We start from the raw sequence: 17,872 nt of genomic DNA, 5'->3' as shown, positions 1-17,872 counted from the left end.
ACGGAGACAACAGTGGCTTGCCTAAGGCCACCCAGTAAGTTCATGAGGGAGGCAAGACTGGAATGGGGGACTGCTTGGTTCACAGGCATGTTTATTCAGACGCAAGTCCTACTGTGTCCAATGCAGTTTGCTGCTAGCCAGGTAAGTGTGCCATAGAGTTGTGCTGCCAGTCTCTTAGCCACGGTGTTAGAGGAACTCAAAGGAGCTCCTGCAGCGCATGCAGAGAGAACCAGTGGCTGCACTTGCCAACAAGAGAGCTGCTCAGCTAAGCCTGCCTCGGACCCAACTGCCCAGTGCCAGGTCAGATCCACACCGCTGCCCATGCACTTCACTTGCATGTAAAAACCTCGTGTGCCTAGTTCTGTGAGCATCCTGGCACCAAAGTGGAATAGCTTTGGAATAGTTCTGGAACATAGGGATGTAGGATGCTGCCATATACTGAGTCAGACCATTGGTCTATCTAGCTCAGTATTGTCTTCACAGACTGGCAGCCGCTTCTCCAAGGTTGCAGGCAGGAATCTCTCTCAGCCCTATCTTGGAGATGCTGCCAGGGAGGCAACTTGGAACCTAGATGCTCTTCCCAGAGTGGCTCCATCCCCTAAGGGAAATATCTTACAGGGGCGTAGCTAGGAGAGAGGGGGCCTGTGTTCATCCCTCTCTCTGGCGGCCCCCCAGAGTGAGGGAGATAATGCAGAAAATAGGGAGGGGCTGGAGGGCCCTCAGGAGCTGGGGGCCCATGTTCTTTGAACCCTTTTGCTCAATTATTGCTACGCCCCTGCTTACGGTGCTCACACTTCTAGTCTCCCATTCAGATGCAACCAGGGCAGGTCCTGCTTAGCTAAGGGGACAAGTCATGCTTGCTACCACAAGACCAGCTCTCCACTCTGGTGTCTGGGGAACTCCATGATGCCGCCACCCAGCGCTTCCGTCTCCTCCCAACAGTGGGGTTTTGTTCACCTCTTGCAACTGGGTGCTCTCTGCTGCTCCTCCAGGCTCAGCCAGCATCTCTCTGGATGCTCCCATCGACCTCCCTCGGTACAGAGCTTGGACTAACCTGATTGCAAGCCGGGCTGAGTGAGTACTGGGGATGGCAGCCACAGGGCTGGCAGCCTTGACCACCGGCTAGGTTCCAGAAGTTGGGGGCACAATGGTCGCAGCTCTGCCCTTGGACGTTGGGCAAGCACTGGCACTGCCCGCTGTACCGCTCACACTGGCACTGGTCCTGTGAGGGGCACTCACTGCGCACTGTGCCCAGGAAGTTACAGGAGCAGCCTGCAGCGAGAAAGGAAAGGGCTGTTTAACCCACTCCTCCTTTGGGGAAATGGCACATCAAAGCGAAGCACACATGGGTGAGCCGAACAACAGCGGCACATAAAAACGGAATGTGTAATATGCAAACGACAGAAATTGTCTCTCACACATAATTTTGAGGCTTTTATTTTCAAGGCCGAGTAATCATGCTTTGACAGGGTTGTGTCTGACAGGAGATATGGGCACGCAGCAGCAACAAAGAGAATCTGCTTCTCCGGCAGCTCCCTCAAGCAACACTATGTGATGAAGTCATCATCCCTTTTTCTTGTACATGGCGGAGAAGAGTTGACTCCATACCACTGGAACATAAGAACAGCCCTGCTGGATCAGGCCCAAGGCCCAGCTAGTCCAGCATCCTGTTTCGCACAGTGGCCCACCAGATGCCGCTGGAAGCCACAGGCAGGAGTTGAGGGCGTGCCCTCTCTCCTGCTGTTACTCTCCTGCAACTGGTACTCAGAGGCATCCTGCCTTGGAGGCTGGAGGAGGCCCACAGCCCTCCGACTAGCAGCCGTTGACAGACCTCTCCTCCATAAAGTTATCCAAACCGCTAAACTCAGTTCCCAGGGAGGGACTATGGGAACACCATGTTTTCAACTATCATGAGGACTAGAAATATACTTTTTTTAAAAAAGGAAATTCTAAACTGAAATTGTCAGTCATCTGAAAAAGACACCAGATACTGTCAAGGATAAGCCAGAGGTCATGCCAAGCAGACAGGAAAAGCAACTGGACAAACACATCAGATCAAGGTAACCTTGATACGGCGGCACGGTCAGCTTCAGACAGGAAGCCTCTTATAATCTTCCTGTCTGCAGGGGAGCCAATAACAGGCCTCACAAGGCAAAGCTAGCACAGGGCTTGAAAACTAAAAACTGTTTTGTCTGAACCAGTTTCCAAGACTGTGTATTAAATTATCTTTGCATTGGTACATGCCTATGCCGCATCAGATCAGGAGGAAAGGGAAAACTGCCCTTTTTATTCAGGCTTTTGGCCAATGAGCTGTCTGCTCTTTTTACATTTCTAGCTATGTTTTTTTCTGTTTTTATGGCTTTTATTGAGTTTTATTGTTTTATCTGGTTTTTATGTTTTATTGAATTTTATTGTTAACTGCCTTGGGGTCTTAGGACAAAGGGAGGTATATAAATATAAATAAATAAAATACTGAGCTAGAATGTCAAATTCCACAAAGCATTTTGCAATCATACCCTAAGCAGATTCCTAGCTGGCCAGTGTAAAACCAGCCTTGCCCAAAAGAAGGGGGTAGAATGCCTTAGATACTTCTTATTTAAATTAACAGTTGTTATTGAGATTTCAGTTAGGGGCTAACCAAATGATACGTGACAAAATCCCTAAGGTATAGCCAGACCACCAGTCCTCAGTACCCTCTTTTCTAATAATGTATTGAAAAAGCCATTTGGATGCCTTGGGTGATTCTCTAAGGCTCCTTCCAGCCCTAAGAATGATACCTTTTTAACTTAGAGAGATGACCCTCTCTGCTTTATTGGAGGACACCAAAGGTCAGGGCTAGGAAGGTGGCAATATTTATTTATTTTATTTTAACATTTATATCCCACTCTTCCTACAAGGAGCCCAGCGCGGTCTACATGGTTATGTTTATCCTCACAACAACCCTGTGAGTAAGGTTAGGCTGAGAGATATGTGACTGGCCCAGAGTCACCCAGTGAGTTTCATGGTTGAATGGGAATTTGAACTCGGGTCTCCCCAGTCCAACACTCTAACCACTACACCTGACTGGCTCCTACTACTCCACACTGGAGCAGCATGCACTGGACTCTTTTTAAAAAAACAAACAATATCCTGCTCTTCCTCCAAGGAGCCCTGAGCAGTGTACTACATACAGTAATCCCTCGACCTACAAACTACTCGACTTACGTTGTTTTTGAGTTACGAGCGACAAAAAAGACCGGAAGTAGTTGCCGGTTTAGATTCAGCTTACTCGACCTACGAATTTTTAGATGCAGCTTCCTCGAATTACGAATGTCTTCAGACTTCCGTGGTGCGCTCCTCGACTTACGAAAATTTCGACCTCCGAACGTGCGTTCGGAATGGATTATTTACGTAAGTCGAGGGACCACTGTACTTAGGTTTCTCTTCACAACAACCCTGTGAAGTAGGTTAGGCTGAACCTACTTAGGCTGAAGTTAGGTTAGACTCTGGTGGGCATCAGTCTCTTTACAGCGGATACTCACGGTGGCAGGTGCGTCGGGTGGCATCACCATAGTAGCCCCCTTGGCAGTGCTGGCACTGGTCCCCCTCCGTGTGGTAGAGGCATCGGAGGCATCGGCCTGTGCGTCGATCACAAGATTCCGCGTCTGCTACATCAATGTTGTTATTACATGCACAGGGCTGGCACCGCCCCCCGGCCTGCCAAGGGTTGCCATAGTAACCAGGAGCACACTCATCACAGCGTGGGCCTATGTATGACAAGAATGGCCTTTGTGATGGACTGGCTCGAGTAGAAGCAGACCCCGTGCCCGCCAACACTACAACCATAGATCTTTGACCTACAACAATTCTTGGCCACAGCTGCAGAGTTTCAGCGGAGCTGGCCCCTGACATGAGGCGGAAACCCCTGCTCCAATGCAGCTAGTGTTTTCCAGAAAATCATTTCCTTCCACCCACTGCATCTCAGGCCCCACCCCTGAGTCTACGAAGTTTGTGAAGAGGCACCACCATATCAGACAACTGAACTTTACCTGTATAGCCTGCAAGGCAGCTACACATCACTGATCCGGAGTGGCTCTCTTGGTGGCAGGCAGCAGCAAAATGGCGCCCAGAGCCAGGTGCTTCAGGGCAGGGGCAAGGACGGCAATGGCCCCCTGAGGCCAGCACCGGGTTCCCATAGTATCCAGATACGCAACTGTAGATGGGAGGAACATATGGTCATAGCTTGTCTCGACAGGAGAGTCGACATTGTGAGCTCGGAGGAGGAAGCATGCAAACTTTTGAGCTCCTGTTTTTATTTTTTTAGCGATTGGTTTTTCTTCTCTTTATTAATTAGGTTTTTGACCTTGGTTTTTTATCTAAACTGAGCTGCTTAGTTTGGAAAATAGCAAAGCTACCTCCAGGATGCTTTTGCAACTAGAAGTTTGTGTTTAAATAACTATAACAATAGATTCTTCTGGCTCAGCGTTCTTCGGTAGGGGAGTATAAGGAGTGCTTGTAAGGAGTGCCAGCAGTTCAGCAAGCAATGAGGAGAAAGCAGTTTAAGGAGCAATCAAAGAAATCAAAGAAAACAAATTTTCTTGGAAAAAGCTCCCAGCATGCTAAACCTTCTAACATAGAAAACACAGCTGTACAAGCGCAGTATGTAAGTACTTTGAATGCTGGAGATACTGGGGATACTTGTATATCTTTAATAATTCAGCTGAGGGACCAAGGAGTAGTCCATTGGGGGTTTGCCAAGAACAGAATCATGCATGCAATAAATCATCTAACACCCATTGTAATCTGAGTGGGGTAAGCGAACCTCCATTACTATGCATGGATGACTCAGCTAATTCACTTTCTAATGCCACAAGGAAAACGTCCTCACCTGCTACTAGTGAGGGAATACCATTCAAAATGTCAAAACTTATATTGGAGACTTTGATATACTTATTCCAGTGTTTCTCTAAAATCTCAGCTCAGATGGACTCTTTAGCTGTGGTGGAATTAAAAAAGCTATCTAACTTAGTCTCAACTGGCAGTTCTGAAGGCAACAAACCATCACGATTAAAGGAAGGCAAACAGTTTGCTGATGTTTATGTCCAAACAGGAGCGCAGTCTCCAACCGCTGATAAAATGCTGACAACTGAGAGCCCTATTATATATAGGGGGGATGTTGGTTCGTCCCCTTCTGGCAATTACACCTTAAGTAGCAAACAAAGAACCTCTCAGTTAATATATCGACCAAAACATATTATTTTGGATATTTGTCTAAACTCAATTAATCATCAGCGTTGAAATACAAAAGGAAAAATTAGAGCCTCACTTGCTCAGATTTTGTGCTTTCCAATGCAAGCAGTTGATTTGATATAATTTCTGAACTAAAAACCTAAATTGCTGCTCAAATTTGACTATGCTTTAATTCCACAGTCTTTGCTTAGAATGCGGAACCATTTGGCACAATGGGAGATATTTCCCAGGAGGGTGATCGAGGAGTCTTTGAATGTTCCTGATGACCCTGTAGAACTATACCTTGGGACCATGAGGAATTGCACGGCTATGCGAGTGAATCGGATCACTGGTGATCTACAGAAGAGAGAACTCTCTTGTAGTTCCTCTCCAGTTATGAAAGATCAACAAACTCAGTTTAGGTAGCAGGATCCCTTTTGAAGGATGGCTTATGGTCTAATATTTCCAAGTTAACATCTCTTGAGGCCATTCTAATAGAAAATCGAAATCAAAGGAAGAAGACGCTACAGGAGGAAAGTGCAAGAAATATTATGACACTTGTCCTTTTACAGGAGAATGATAAATTTAACTCCTCCTGCACCAAGGATCAATGGAGCAGCTTGCCCACTGCTGATTCACACCACCTGAGACAGACTAAAATCTCTTTTTTTCCCCCTCCCTCGGAAAAGACCTTAGGAAGTTTGGAAAAGGTATCAAGTTCTCTTCTGCAGAAATGACAGTCTCAGTTTGCTCTTGACAAGCAGAAATATCTGAAGCCTACATCTGGTTTTGCACTGTCTGAAGGGAATATGGAAAGCTTTACAGAGGTGAAATCCCCTGTGCTAACGTTACTGATGGGTGATGGCACTGGACTTTTATTCTTGGAGTCTTCGCTTGAACAATCTATCCCTGCTTGATCTGAGATTTGTAATGCGAGCTGCAAACAGTCAACCTGGAAAATTCTTGGTTGGAATATTGCTGGGTGGAATGGGAAGAGAAATGATACAGAGTTTATTACATTTATATAACAGTGGGATATTTTAGTGTTTCAGGAGACATGGACAAAAGAAGAGATTAATATCAGTGGTTATACTATTTACTCAGTGAAAGCCCATTCGGATACTAACAGGGGAAGGCTGAAGGCCAGATTAGTATGCTGTATATCATTAGCTTTGAATGTAGAATATATTCGAATATCTGACCTCCCCCCTTATGCTATGGCAATTCTAATTAAGGCTAAGAGCGGAGATTTGTTATTGATTAATGTTTATCTGCCTCCAGGTCAAACAATCAATTCCTCTATTACTATTTGGCAACAGTTGGATTTATATATAACTGAAGCAACACTGAATTATACTTATGCTTCTATAATCCTTATGGGGGATTTTAATTCTAGATGTGATGATACAATGCTGATGGCCTACCATTTTTGGAAATGGGGCGATTGTACAGACGGTGCTCCTGTTCCCAACCGTTTTCCTAAAGATAAAGCCATCAATTCATCAGGAGTCCAACTGCTCTATCTAACTAGGATATCTGAGCTGACAATATTAAATGGTGCTATACCCCCGGATATTCCTGGGGAATATATGTTTCTTTCCTCGTGGGGGAGTAGTGTTGTGGATTATGTTATGTTTTCTGAATCTATTCTTCCTTATGTCACTTCCTTCGAGGTGGGTGAGCAAATTTTCAGTGATCATTTTCCTATGTTCATTTATTTAGATCTTCCCCAGGAAAGGAGGGATAATCTTTTCCCCTGTGTTTTTGATGATAGTTCTACCAATTTAAGTTGCAAAATAAAATGGTCAAAGAAAGTAGAAAGTGAGATATCCATGTTCTATGACTCTCCCGAAGGTAGAAATCTATATAGTTCTATTGTGCAAGCACATTTAGGCCCGCAAACAATTACTGCTTATGCAAAATTAGAAGATGCTCTTATACAAAAGTTTTCACGTTTGAGCAAGTCACAGTCTCCACACGCTCATTGTAAGAGAGCAACAAATAATTGGTTTGACTCACGCTGTAGGGCATTATGTAAACAACTGAAGAATATCTACAGAGAACATAGATCGGGCTCAGAACAATTTCTTCCACCTATCTATTTTCAGATAAAGAAAGCATATAAAAACAGTCTCAAATTTGCAAAACATCAAGTCCTACGAAATGCCTGGAATAAGCTTATAATGGCTACTAATAACAAAGATAGCCACACTTTTTGGAGAATTTTTTCTGTAACAAGCCGAGTTAACATGCCTTGTAGGATCTCAGCTAGATCGTGGGAAACCCACTTTTTTGCAGTTTATAATAATGCACAGCGTAGTCAGGTTTTTACACCATCTTTGATTGATGTGTTACCCCGTTGGCCCCCCATTAAGTCCTGCAGAAATAACAAACTTAGTAGGATGTTTAAAAACTGGAAAAGCCCCTGGTCCAGACCTTATTGTTCCTGAATTATTAAAAGCTAATATAGAATGGTGTGCCTTAGTTTTAGCCAATTTATTTACATCTATTAATAGCACAGGAATTATACCAGAGCAATGGAAAACAGCTATAGTTGTTCCCATATTTAAAAATGGTTCTGATTTGGATCCATCCAATTATAGGCCTATAAGTTTGCTGTCTGTGGTTGGTAAGCTATATGTTCTTTATCTATTGGATAAGCTTGAGGCATGGATCTCAGAGAACCAGATCCTTGGGATTGAGCAAGTGGGTTTCAGAGCAGGCCGCTCTGCTCTTGATCATTGTATGATCTTGCATCATCTAGCGAAGAAATATTCTAGTGGCCCTAAAGGCAATTTTTTTGTTGCTTTTATAGATTGAAAATCTGTGTTTGACTCCATTTCCAGACACTTATTATGGTCCAAACTCGAAAAAACTACAATAGATAAGAGACTTATTTCTGATGATGCAGCTTTATTCCAAATCTTCACTACGGGTTAGGTATGCCACCAATGGGGCTCTAACTGATCTAATTCCTTCTACTTGTGGGGTCAGACAGGGTTGTGTCTTGGCCCCTACATTGTTCAATCTCTTTATTAATGATTTGGCCCAATGTCTGGAAAAGGTGGATTCACATGCACCGAAGCTGGCTAATAAAAGAGTGCCGGTTTTGTTATATGCTGATGATGCGGCTGTATTATCTCAGACTAGACTAGGGTTGCAAAGATTGCTGCATGCTTTCACCTGCTATTGTAATGATAACAAGCTAGTTATCAACTATAAAAAAAAAATCAAAGGTCCTGTTTTTTTCCAAATCCAGGAAATAATATAAATGGGTAGTAAATCAGAACCCTATTGAGCAGGTTTACAAATATAAATATTTAGGCATTTTTTTCCACTATAATCTTAATTGGAATACTCATAGGCTGTCTTCTATTCATACAGCCTGTAAAACTCTTAGTGCCTTTCTGTGCTTCTACTATTCTAGAAGAGGCCAGTACATTCCTATGGCACTCCATGTATTTTGGGCTAAGATTGTGGCTCAATTACTTTTTGGAGCCTCACTATGGATACAGGGAGTAACATCTGATTTGGAGAGAGTACAGTCTATATTCCGAAGAGCAATCTTTGCAGTGCCTAGGTGTGTGCCATATTCTGCTCTTTGCCTGGAATCTGGGTCCTTCTCTATAGCCTGTAAAGCTTGGGAACTTACTTTTGCTAGATGGATTCCCGGATGGATTCCCGGATCTCTGTTTAGAGATCCGGGAATTTTCTTTCTTCCGATATTTATGGTTGGACTCATCCAACCCCCTGGCTATCTTATGTAAATAACAAAATAATGCAATTGGGGCTTTCTCCTTCTGAACTACTTACCCTGGATAATAATAAGGTGAAGGAAATACTAATCCTGCGGTTGCATGATATTGAACATCAGGAACTTATGTCCTCAGCTAATAGGACCTGCTCTCCCCTACATTTTGGGATTTTCCCCCGCTATGGGAGATAGAGGTGCTAATTATTTAACAACACTTCACTTTTCTAAGTTTCGGGTTGCATTTGCTTGGGCCCGTTTAAATGCGCTGCCCTCCTCTCTTTTGGAAAGGAGGTTTGCTAAGGATCCTTCAACTACAGTTCTCTGCCCTTGTGGCTCTGGCCTCCTGGAAACTGTTATCCATGTTCTCTTATATTGTTCTCTGTATCGTGATGTCAGAGAAGAACTTATTTCCCTGCTGTTAGTTAGATTTCCCGGAAGGTGTGAGCTTTTTTATACACAATATTGCCTAGCGGATACAAGCTGTGAGGTTACAAAAGTAGTAGCTTTTTTTTTTTTTAATATTGCTATGAGATTAAGGTCTCAATTAAGGTCCCAATTTTAGGAGCCATTTTACTGTTTTTAAAGTAATCTATTTCGGATGCTTGTATACTCTTTTATTGTGTGTTATTATCAGTTACCATTTGTGTTTATTAGCTATATTTGTTATTCTGATTTTTATCTCTTTGCTGGCCAACGGCTGTAATAAAATTGACTGACTGACTGACAGGAGAGTCAGAGATCTGAGAAATTCAGATCCAACTTGTCAAATCCCTATTGCACCATGGATCTCAATGGGTAACCTTGGACTGGTTACCATTTCTCAGTCTAACCTACCTTGCAGGATTGTTGTGAGGATAAATGAGGGAGAGAAACATGTATGTCACCTTGAACTTCTTGGAGAAAGAGTGGTATAAACCAACGAAGGACTGTGATTGTGCATTCTGCTTATCTGGGGGTTTTTTTACCTTAAACATTCTGGCTCAGAATACATATGCCTAAGAATTTTAAGTTTTGTGATTTTTCAGATCTTTGAGTTTCTAGTTCTCATGGCTGTGGAAAACAGGCTGGAGCCTGCTGAAGACCAAAAAGGGATTCTAAAAAGGGATTCTACTGATAAGAAGGACACACTGTTCAAAATTATCTTCCATAAAGCTTGTGCCCAGACTCAACTGTCATCTTACCCCAGTCTCGATGGCCTTTCCTTATGTACATTAATTCATCATCATCATCATTATGCATTGAATTTATATCCAGCTTTTCTGCGGATTTGCGCTCAAAGTGGCATACAAATACAATATTGTAAAAACAATTTAAATACATTTTAAAAATACAATGGAACAGAAGCAACCGAGATCAAACTCATAGCAGCAGCCATCCCCACTAAACCATTCAAGCACCAAAGGATTGTCTAACAAGGAAAGTCTTCACATTCTAGCAGAAGGCAGCTAATGAGAGGGCTAGATAGGCCTCCGGGGGAAAGGCATTCTGCAACCTAGAAAGGCCTTGTCCTTTCACCAGACAGGGCAGTTTGGAGGGCAGTGATACTCACAGCAGGTACCCCTTTGAGGATCTTAATGCTCAGATATGGCTCATATTAGAGAAGGTGGCCCTTAATGTACCCTGCCCTTAAACTCTGTAGGGCTTTAAAGGCAACAGCCAGCACCTTAAATTGTGCTTGGAAACAGGGGCCAGTGTTGGACTTTATACCAAGAAGTTGCAGACCACGGTCTGGTCCTCTGGAAGTTAAGTCCATGGCCAAACATAACCCCAAGGCCTTCACTTTTGTACCACAAGCCTGGAACTTCAGAACTGTAGGTGAACAAAGGCTGCTTTGGGAAGGAGGCAGGGGTAGCTGGTGGCCGCACCCGAACGCCCTAGTGCTTTCCCTCACCTCTGGCATCGTTCTCCTTCTGTGTGGCCTCTACAATGCAGACAGCTACCTGTCCGTGGATCACATTCCTCTGAGCGGCCGTTGCACTGGCATGGCCGGCAGTTTGGGAAACCCCAGTGGCCAGGCTGGCAGTGGTCACAGCGAGGTCCAAAGGCACCCGGTCGGCATGGGCACTGTCCATTGAAGCTGTCACAGAAGCCACTCAAGGCCCCTTCACTGCTGCACTGGCATGCTGCAAGGCAAGGGAAGAGATTTCATGCATACTCTTCTCCGTCCTCACAATACAAACGCAATGCTCTGTGCTCCTGTATGCTTCACACCGCAAACCCACTTGTGATGTACCGCTCCTTGCATGGGCCCAATTTCACCCAGGTCTAGAGCTGTTCGTAGCCTGTGCCTAGAAGATTCAAATTATGTGCCCACTCTGTTAGCCATATCAGGAATGGAAGGGTACTTATTTTGCACAACATTAATTCATTTGCATCCTTTTTCATGAGCCTGATATTTGGATTTTTATAGAATCTGTCAGATTTTGGGGCAAAGAGCAGGGCAAAAGGGATGGTGGGGGGCAGCAAGATAAATCAAAGCCATGTTCAAATACGCACTTCTATTCAATAAACTGTGGCATGAGTACTTGGATAATGCTATTATATCGGCCAACAGAAAGATAGCAGCTGAAGAAAGATATCAAGATACACCACAATAAAAAAGAGAGGGAGGAAATCCACAACTGTTTGCATAAATGATTAGTAGAACACTTTGCATAACTCCACAGGCTCTGTGCTCAAAGAGAGCCTAGAAAAATAACCCAGGGCGCTTTCCAGATTATTTATTTATGTAATAAATAAATGTGAAATGTAATAAATAAATAAATAAATTATTGGCTACAACAGCAGTAAAATGCTTTGGCTTGGCAGGATCGAATTGAAAACATAAATAAAGGATGTTGCGCTAAGCCACCAGCAAGGGGAGCAGTCTTTTTTTAGCTTGCACAAACCTCCTACAACCGGAAAATGCAGCTTTTTTTTTTTTTTTTTGCAACGTTGTAGCACTGTATTGAGAAGATAAAACCCAAAAGGCGGCATTGGAAATGGGCAAGGACTGCGATGTCGAAACACAGGCAGTACAGAAGCACACTCAATGAACACGTAATGTCAATGTAGTAGTGGGTAATCTGGAAAGTGCTCAGAGGGCTCAAACAACTTTTTTTAAACATTCCCAAATACCATAAGATAATGTCAGGCTGGTTTTAACGGCCAAAAGCTGGGTAGGAAGAGCATTCAGCAAGGTGTTTAGACTCGTGTCTGCTCCCAAGAACTGGTCACATGTCAGCAAAAATCGAGGGGGGAGGAGGGCTAAGGGATCATGTGCTGGCTGAGATTGGGATAGGATGGCGCAGTCCACTGACAATGATTACCCAGCTTTTTATCGAGGGTGCAGGAAAAGCACATCATGCACGGTCCTACCCAGATTGTGGCTAACACATGGTCACTTTCCTGTCCTCCTGCCTCAGTTTTTGCCAACACACAGCTGTTTCTCAGGCATGATGCACACAGGCCTGACAGCCTGGCTGGATGCTCATGCTACTCAACCAACCCACCTGGAAGCTATGGAAGTTTTGCCTCTTAACTGAGTATTTGTGCAAACAGAAGAACTGGAGATCTTACACTGTTTTTCGTTTTAGAAGGGTAGATTCAGAGGGAGCGGGGTGGGGTGGGCGGGCGGGATGCTGTTTCTTCCCTTCCCTTCCCTTCCCTTCCCTTCCCTTCCCTTCCCTTCCCTTCCCTTCCCTTCCCACTGCTCCATCTTTCTAAATCCCAGCAACTTCCCCACCACCGGCTTACAACTGAGTTTCAAATATGTGCTTGTGCTTAAGACCACAACTTCTTAAGAGTGAAAAGAACCAGACAAGTATTTGACCTGAGTCCTCTTCTGTTGCGGTACCCATTGGTGTTGAGTCTCTGAAACTGACCAGTCCCAAAAGAAGGCGCGAGAGGAAGGATGGGCCAGACCTGCATTCCACTCACCTTTACAGCCATTGGGCCCGAAGCCAAAGGTGCCAGGGGAGCAGCGCTCGCAGCGGCGGCCCGTGACATGAGGCTTGCACTGGCACTGGCCACCATCCGGGTTGCATTCCGAGCTCAGCGAGCCCTGGGGGCTGCACAGGCAGGCTGGCGGCAAAGGAAGAACGTGAGGAGCAGAAAGAAGGGAAACCCTGCCCTTTTGCTATGAGCAAGCAGCTCCTCCCGCAGGCTTCCTGAGCCACCTGAAAGGGCCCATGGGGGAAGAGGAGAGGAACTCCTCACCTCCCTCCCTTGAGAACGGGACAGGGGTCCATGCACTTCAATCCCCTTAGGAGTCTAGGGCAGCATTTGGATTTCCCCACGTTTGCTGAGCTAAGTGCGATGGTCTCCCAGGCAGTGAATTGTGGGGAGCCCAGTTTATCACTCACGCAGAGCCCCCTGGTGAATGATGGCGGACATGCTGGTGAGCAAGCTGGAACATGGCTCCGGAGCAGGGGCCTTAATCACAGGCCGGGCCTGCTGGGCACAGCGGTAGCGCTCAAAGGTCTCCTTGCGGGCAATGGAGGCAGCATCCCCAGAGATGAACATCTCCAGGAAGGAGTAGCGCGGCATCAGGACCAGCTGAGAAAGAGGGGAGTGGGAGACAGAGGGGAGGAGAGTGCGTCACTGCCCAGTAGTTTCAAGCCACAGATCTCCACGAAGTAGGGGCTGGGGCCCAGGGGCCCACCTCTCAGTACTTACTGAGTCCAGCAGTAGAGAAGCCCCTTGCAAATGCTCACGCCCTCCATAGCGAGTGAACTCCACCCGGATGGTGTAGCTGACCCCTTGCTCCAGACAGACTGGCTGGGGCAGCACCACATACCTGCAGAATGAGAGAAGGCCCCAAACAAAGCGACTAAGAATACAGCACCCAGCATTTCGACAAAGTGTGGTTCTTACAGCATCTTCAACACCAAGGATGCAAAGTAGCCCCCTACCCAGTCTCAAATGTTAACAGTACTTACTGATTGGCATATCTGGACAACTTTCCTTTGCCTCAGTGGGAAGAGGCTGGCAATTTCAGTAGCTCTCTGTCTAGGCACCCACAGGCAGGGAGAGGTGGGGAGGAGTGGGAAATGGGAAAGAATAATTGCCACTGCTCATTTGCATGTTTCAGGGTTGTTGGCATCCTGCACATCCATAGGTTCTTTGCACAAAAATCTGGCACTACCATTAATTCTCAACACGTTAAAAAATAAAATAAAATCCAGTCCTCATGGTTACAGAGAGGAACTTGAAAATGTAGGGTCTAGAGATGTGCAGGAGATGGCAATGGTAAACCCCTCCTGTATTCTACCAAAGACAACCACAGGGCTCTGTGGTCGCCAGGAGTCAACACTGACTCGACGGCACACTTTATCTTTAGAGAAGGTTAGGAACAAGAACACAGATTATCATGGCTTCTAGGAAGCAACTGTCACCTTGCTTGCTCACACACCTGTATGCTACACATATCTATGCTTCTGGGTCAACTTGGCAAGAATCTGCACCAAACTTTGCTCTGAGGAAACTTGCTAGAGTGAATAACAAATGAACTGCAGACTAGACTGAGGCAAGAGAACATCAGGGTACCCCAAGGGGGCAACCGACTCAGAGGCAAGATTTTCAAAAACAAAGAGATAACATCTATTTGTAAACAGCCGGGGAACAATGTATAATATGGTAGTTGGCAACCTGGTATAATTGCAGTTGTGCAGGGAGAGAAGGCAGCTCCAAGAGAAGATGAGGAGGAGGAGGGCGAGACAAAGTGAAGGCACTAGCACTAACAGCCTGGTAGTTGGCAAGCACTGGAATGTGGGCGGAAAGAGATACAGTACAGGAAAGAGAGAATCAAGAGCACCTTTGATACCTGTCCTCAGTCCACTGCCTTGTGCATGGATGCCAACAAAGGGTGACTTTCACTGGGGAAGATTTAGTGGGTCTCAGCCGCAAAGCAGCAGGCAAGGAGAAACAGCAGGGTGCCAGCTGGACATCAGATTCCAAGGTCTGTAACTTTCTGTGTGCCCACAGTTAGCTAAAGGGGAGCACTGCATTTCCCAGGCAAGTCAAGCAGAAGGTTAGTCCGCAGCAGGCCCATGTAGGGAACTGCCCAGCCTCAGTGGCCTGGGGATTTTGCTGCAGAGTCCAGGGCACTCTCAGGCCATCAGGTTTAGGGATTAGTCCGTGGCAGGCCCAAGCAGAGAGGAACTCAAGGGCTCTTGGTTCCAAGAGGGTCCAAGGCAATCTGCTGCAGGTCTCCCCACAACAGGGAGGGAGGGAGGGAGGGAGGGATGAAGCGAGGGAGGCTCAAGCATAGTGATTTCAGCTCAGCAATTCTGAACCCCACAGTTCAGTGTTCCAGCTTAGGGACACAGCAACCCTGTGATTTAGCTTAGGGGAAAGGATTTGAGCACACAGCTGCGTGGTGCTCAAGCAGTCCGGCTTCTGCACAGTAAAAGACAGCATGTGCTACCAAGACCCCACAATCAAGATTTCAGCACACGCGTCAATGAAGCCTTACTGGTCACTGAAGCCTCACAGGAAACTGTTGGCCAATTACCCCCAGTCACCATGCTTTTCTCTTTTCAGTGCCACCCCCCACTCCCCAGCCAATTACTGTGGAAATCTGGCACCTTTCTAAATACTCCTTGTACATGCTATAAAGGAGAAGGCTTTAGGAAACCTAAATCTTGGAAGCAGAATAAATTATGCCAAGAGGGAAACAATATTTGATTTGTATAATTTCTTCTGACACAGTTCTTCAGAGTCATTTGCACAAAATCTGATTTTTAAAAATTCAGAATACACCCTTCTATGTAATTGTTAATTCATGTACAGGAGAACCTCAGTGTTCCTGTGGGTTCCATTCTCTGCAATTACCGTGGATAAGGAAACTCCAAATACTGAGTCATTGGGGCAATGGGATTCTGGAGGTTAAGTTCCCGTAGGCCTGAAAACTGCCCCCAAAATGGGGGGGGGGAGTTTAAAGGGGCAAAATAAAGTACCCTACTATGCTCTGCAGGCCTCCAGCGATCCAACAATGCTCACCAGAAGTAGGAAATCGTCCATTTTAAAGCACTTTCCCGTTATTTTTCACGGGGGCTTACAAGTAAATGAGCCACAAAATGGCTCAGTTTCACAAATGTTTCCTGCCATCTTCCACACCAATCCGTGGATATGTGAGTCTTCATCCTTTGTGTGCTGGTTTTTGGACACGTATATTGACGTTGGGTGCCAATTACCCAACTGTGGATACGTGAAACCGCGGAGTGCTGGGTCTGCGAATGCCAAGGTTTGCCTGTAAATGTATACACATTTAAAAGGTGTCCTTACCTTGCAGTGGGTGTTTTACTTATACACACACACACACACACACACACACACACACACACACACACTAGCTGTTCAGTAACAAAACCAGGTCAAGATGGCTTTAAATCACAGTTCCACAACTTTGGCCCTCTTGTAGATGTTGAACTACAGCTCTCATCATACCTAACTATTAGCCATTGTAGCTGAGGATGATGGGAGTTGTAGTCCAGAAGCAACTGGAAGCTGTAGTTGTGCAGCCCTGCTTTAAATTGACCAGGATGTCACTCTGACTGGTCCTAACACTCTCTGGGTATTCCTCAAAATTCACAGCTCCCTATCAGAGTTCCCTCTAACAAGGATTCCCAGGTGTTGTTGACTACGACTCCCATAATCCCCAAACAAAAGCCATTGCAGCTGGAGATTCTGGGAGTTGCTGTCAACAACATCTGGGAATTCCTGTTAGAGGGAACACCGCTCCCTATAACTCCCTGTCTTCCCAAGGCAAGCTATATATTTTTCACTAATACATTCAAGACACCACTAATTCCAGGTTTCTCAGGACTCACCGGGATGTGGGTGACAGAGCTGTGGACATCAAGTCATCAGCAGGGATGGTGTTTCCACATGGGCTGCTGGTGGGGATGGGCCCAGGCCGTACCACAGACACTTTCACCTCCTCCCATTTTCCTGGCAGCTGAGGGGAGAGGAGAATTTACAGGCAGTGCTCATGGGCCAGCTTGGCAGAATGGGAGGCTGGGTCAGGAAATGCCTGTAGGAGTCAGGCCAATGGCTCTTAAGGGCAAGCTTTTAAGATCAAAATCTCCCAGGCCAGTGTGTGGGTGACGCAGTCATGTGCCCTCAGGCACAGGGCTGAAGAGATTCAGTACACCAGACCAGAGCCAACCTCCAGGTTCCAGAGGGCCGCCAGCAAACTGCTCTCCATGGGCCCACTCTTACGTGAGAAAGTCACACTACAATACAAAGGCCATGGACAAAGGGAGTCTTAGTGATTAGCAGTGAGCCCTCAGCAGCTGCCACCATCCCTGTGTCAGGCAGGAGGGTGTACAGCACAGTGAGGGGCCAAGGAGCTGCCAGGGCAGGGCACAGGTGGAGGGAAAGAAGGACAGTTTTTATAAAGAGCTTGTGGCCACCCAGAAGACTTCTTTTTCCTTAGTTCTCCAATGCAAATCTACATGTTGGACCACAGGGTTTCCCCTTCAGTAAAGGACCACCTCAGTGCTTCACTAGAGAGGCAGGGATAGGACTGCCAGGATTTGTTCCTCTTTATCCAGGGATTGCTCTGATTTGCATAAATGTTCCAGGGTTCCAGGATTTTTACCAGGAGGGGAAAAAGATGGGGTGGGTGGGGAAGGGATGGAGCCATAGCTCAGTGGTAGAGGATCTGCTTAGAATTCAGGGGGTCCCAGGTTTGATCCCTGGCACCTCCAGGCAGAATTGAGAAAAAACCCTGCCTGAACCCCTGGAAAGTCACAGACAATACTGAGCTAGATGGGCCAATGGTCTGACTCAGTATAAGGCAGTTTTGTATTTTCCTAAGAAAGTCAGGTATTCCAGAAGGTTTGTTGATAGGGAGTGGGGACAAATATTATTATTTACATTTTACATACTGCTCTTCCTCCAAGGAGCCCAGAGAGGTGTACTACA

At 45.8% G+C, this 17,872-nt stretch overlaps 2 protein-coding genes across 4 annotated transcripts in view; one reads left to right on the top strand and one right to left on the bottom strand.

The window, feature by feature from the left end:
* Window positions 1-17,872, bottom strand: part of LAMB2 (laminin subunit beta 2) — a 70,825-nt gene that overhangs the window by 20,852 nt on the left and 32,101 nt on the right. For all 3 annotated transcript variants that reach the window (XM_053300940.1, XM_053300941.1, XM_053300942.1), the window contains 8 exons: window positions 16,774-16,901; window positions 13,619-13,739; window positions 13,306-13,498; window positions 12,881-13,024; window positions 10,854-11,085; window positions 4,029-4,192; window positions 3,522-3,746; window positions 1,055-1,272 (listed from right to left, as the gene is read on the bottom strand). In XM_053300940.1, the coding sequence (XP_053156915.1) occupies window positions 1,055-1,272; window positions 3,522-3,746; window positions 4,029-4,192; window positions 10,854-11,085; window positions 12,881-13,024; window positions 13,306-13,498; window positions 13,619-13,739; window positions 16,774-16,901 (1,425 nt within the window). The remainder of the gene's footprint in view (window positions 1-1,054; window positions 1,273-3,521; window positions 3,747-4,028; window positions 4,193-10,853; window positions 11,086-12,880; window positions 13,025-13,305; window positions 13,499-13,618; window positions 13,740-16,773; window positions 16,902-17,872) is intronic.
* Window positions 3,730-8,035, top strand: LOC128347008 (uncharacterized). The gene is made up of 2 exons (XM_053300956.1): window positions 3,730-4,642; window positions 5,410-8,035. Exon 2 carries the CDS (start codon window positions 6,426-6,428, stop codon window positions 7,656-7,658), a length of 1,233 nt encoding a protein of 410 aa, XP_053156931.1. The 5' UTR covers window positions 3,730-4,642; window positions 5,410-6,425; the 3' UTR covers window positions 7,659-8,035.

The sequence above is a fragment of the Hemicordylus capensis genome, chromosome 2 (genome assembly GCF_027244095.1).
Source record: "Hemicordylus capensis ecotype Gifberg chromosome 2, rHemCap1.1.pri, whole genome shotgun sequence".
Taxonomy (NCBI): Eukaryota; Metazoa; Chordata; class Lepidosauria; order Squamata; family Cordylidae; genus Hemicordylus; species Hemicordylus capensis.
The sequence above is the reverse complement of the archived record's forward strand: the minus strand, read 5'-3'. Positions and strand labels throughout refer to the sequence as shown.

Coding starts and splice junctions, on each gene's coding strand:
- LOC128347008 (XM_053300956.1), top strand. CDS start 6,426: ATGGCAATTCTAATTAAGGCTAAGAGCGGAGATTTGTTATTGATTAAT.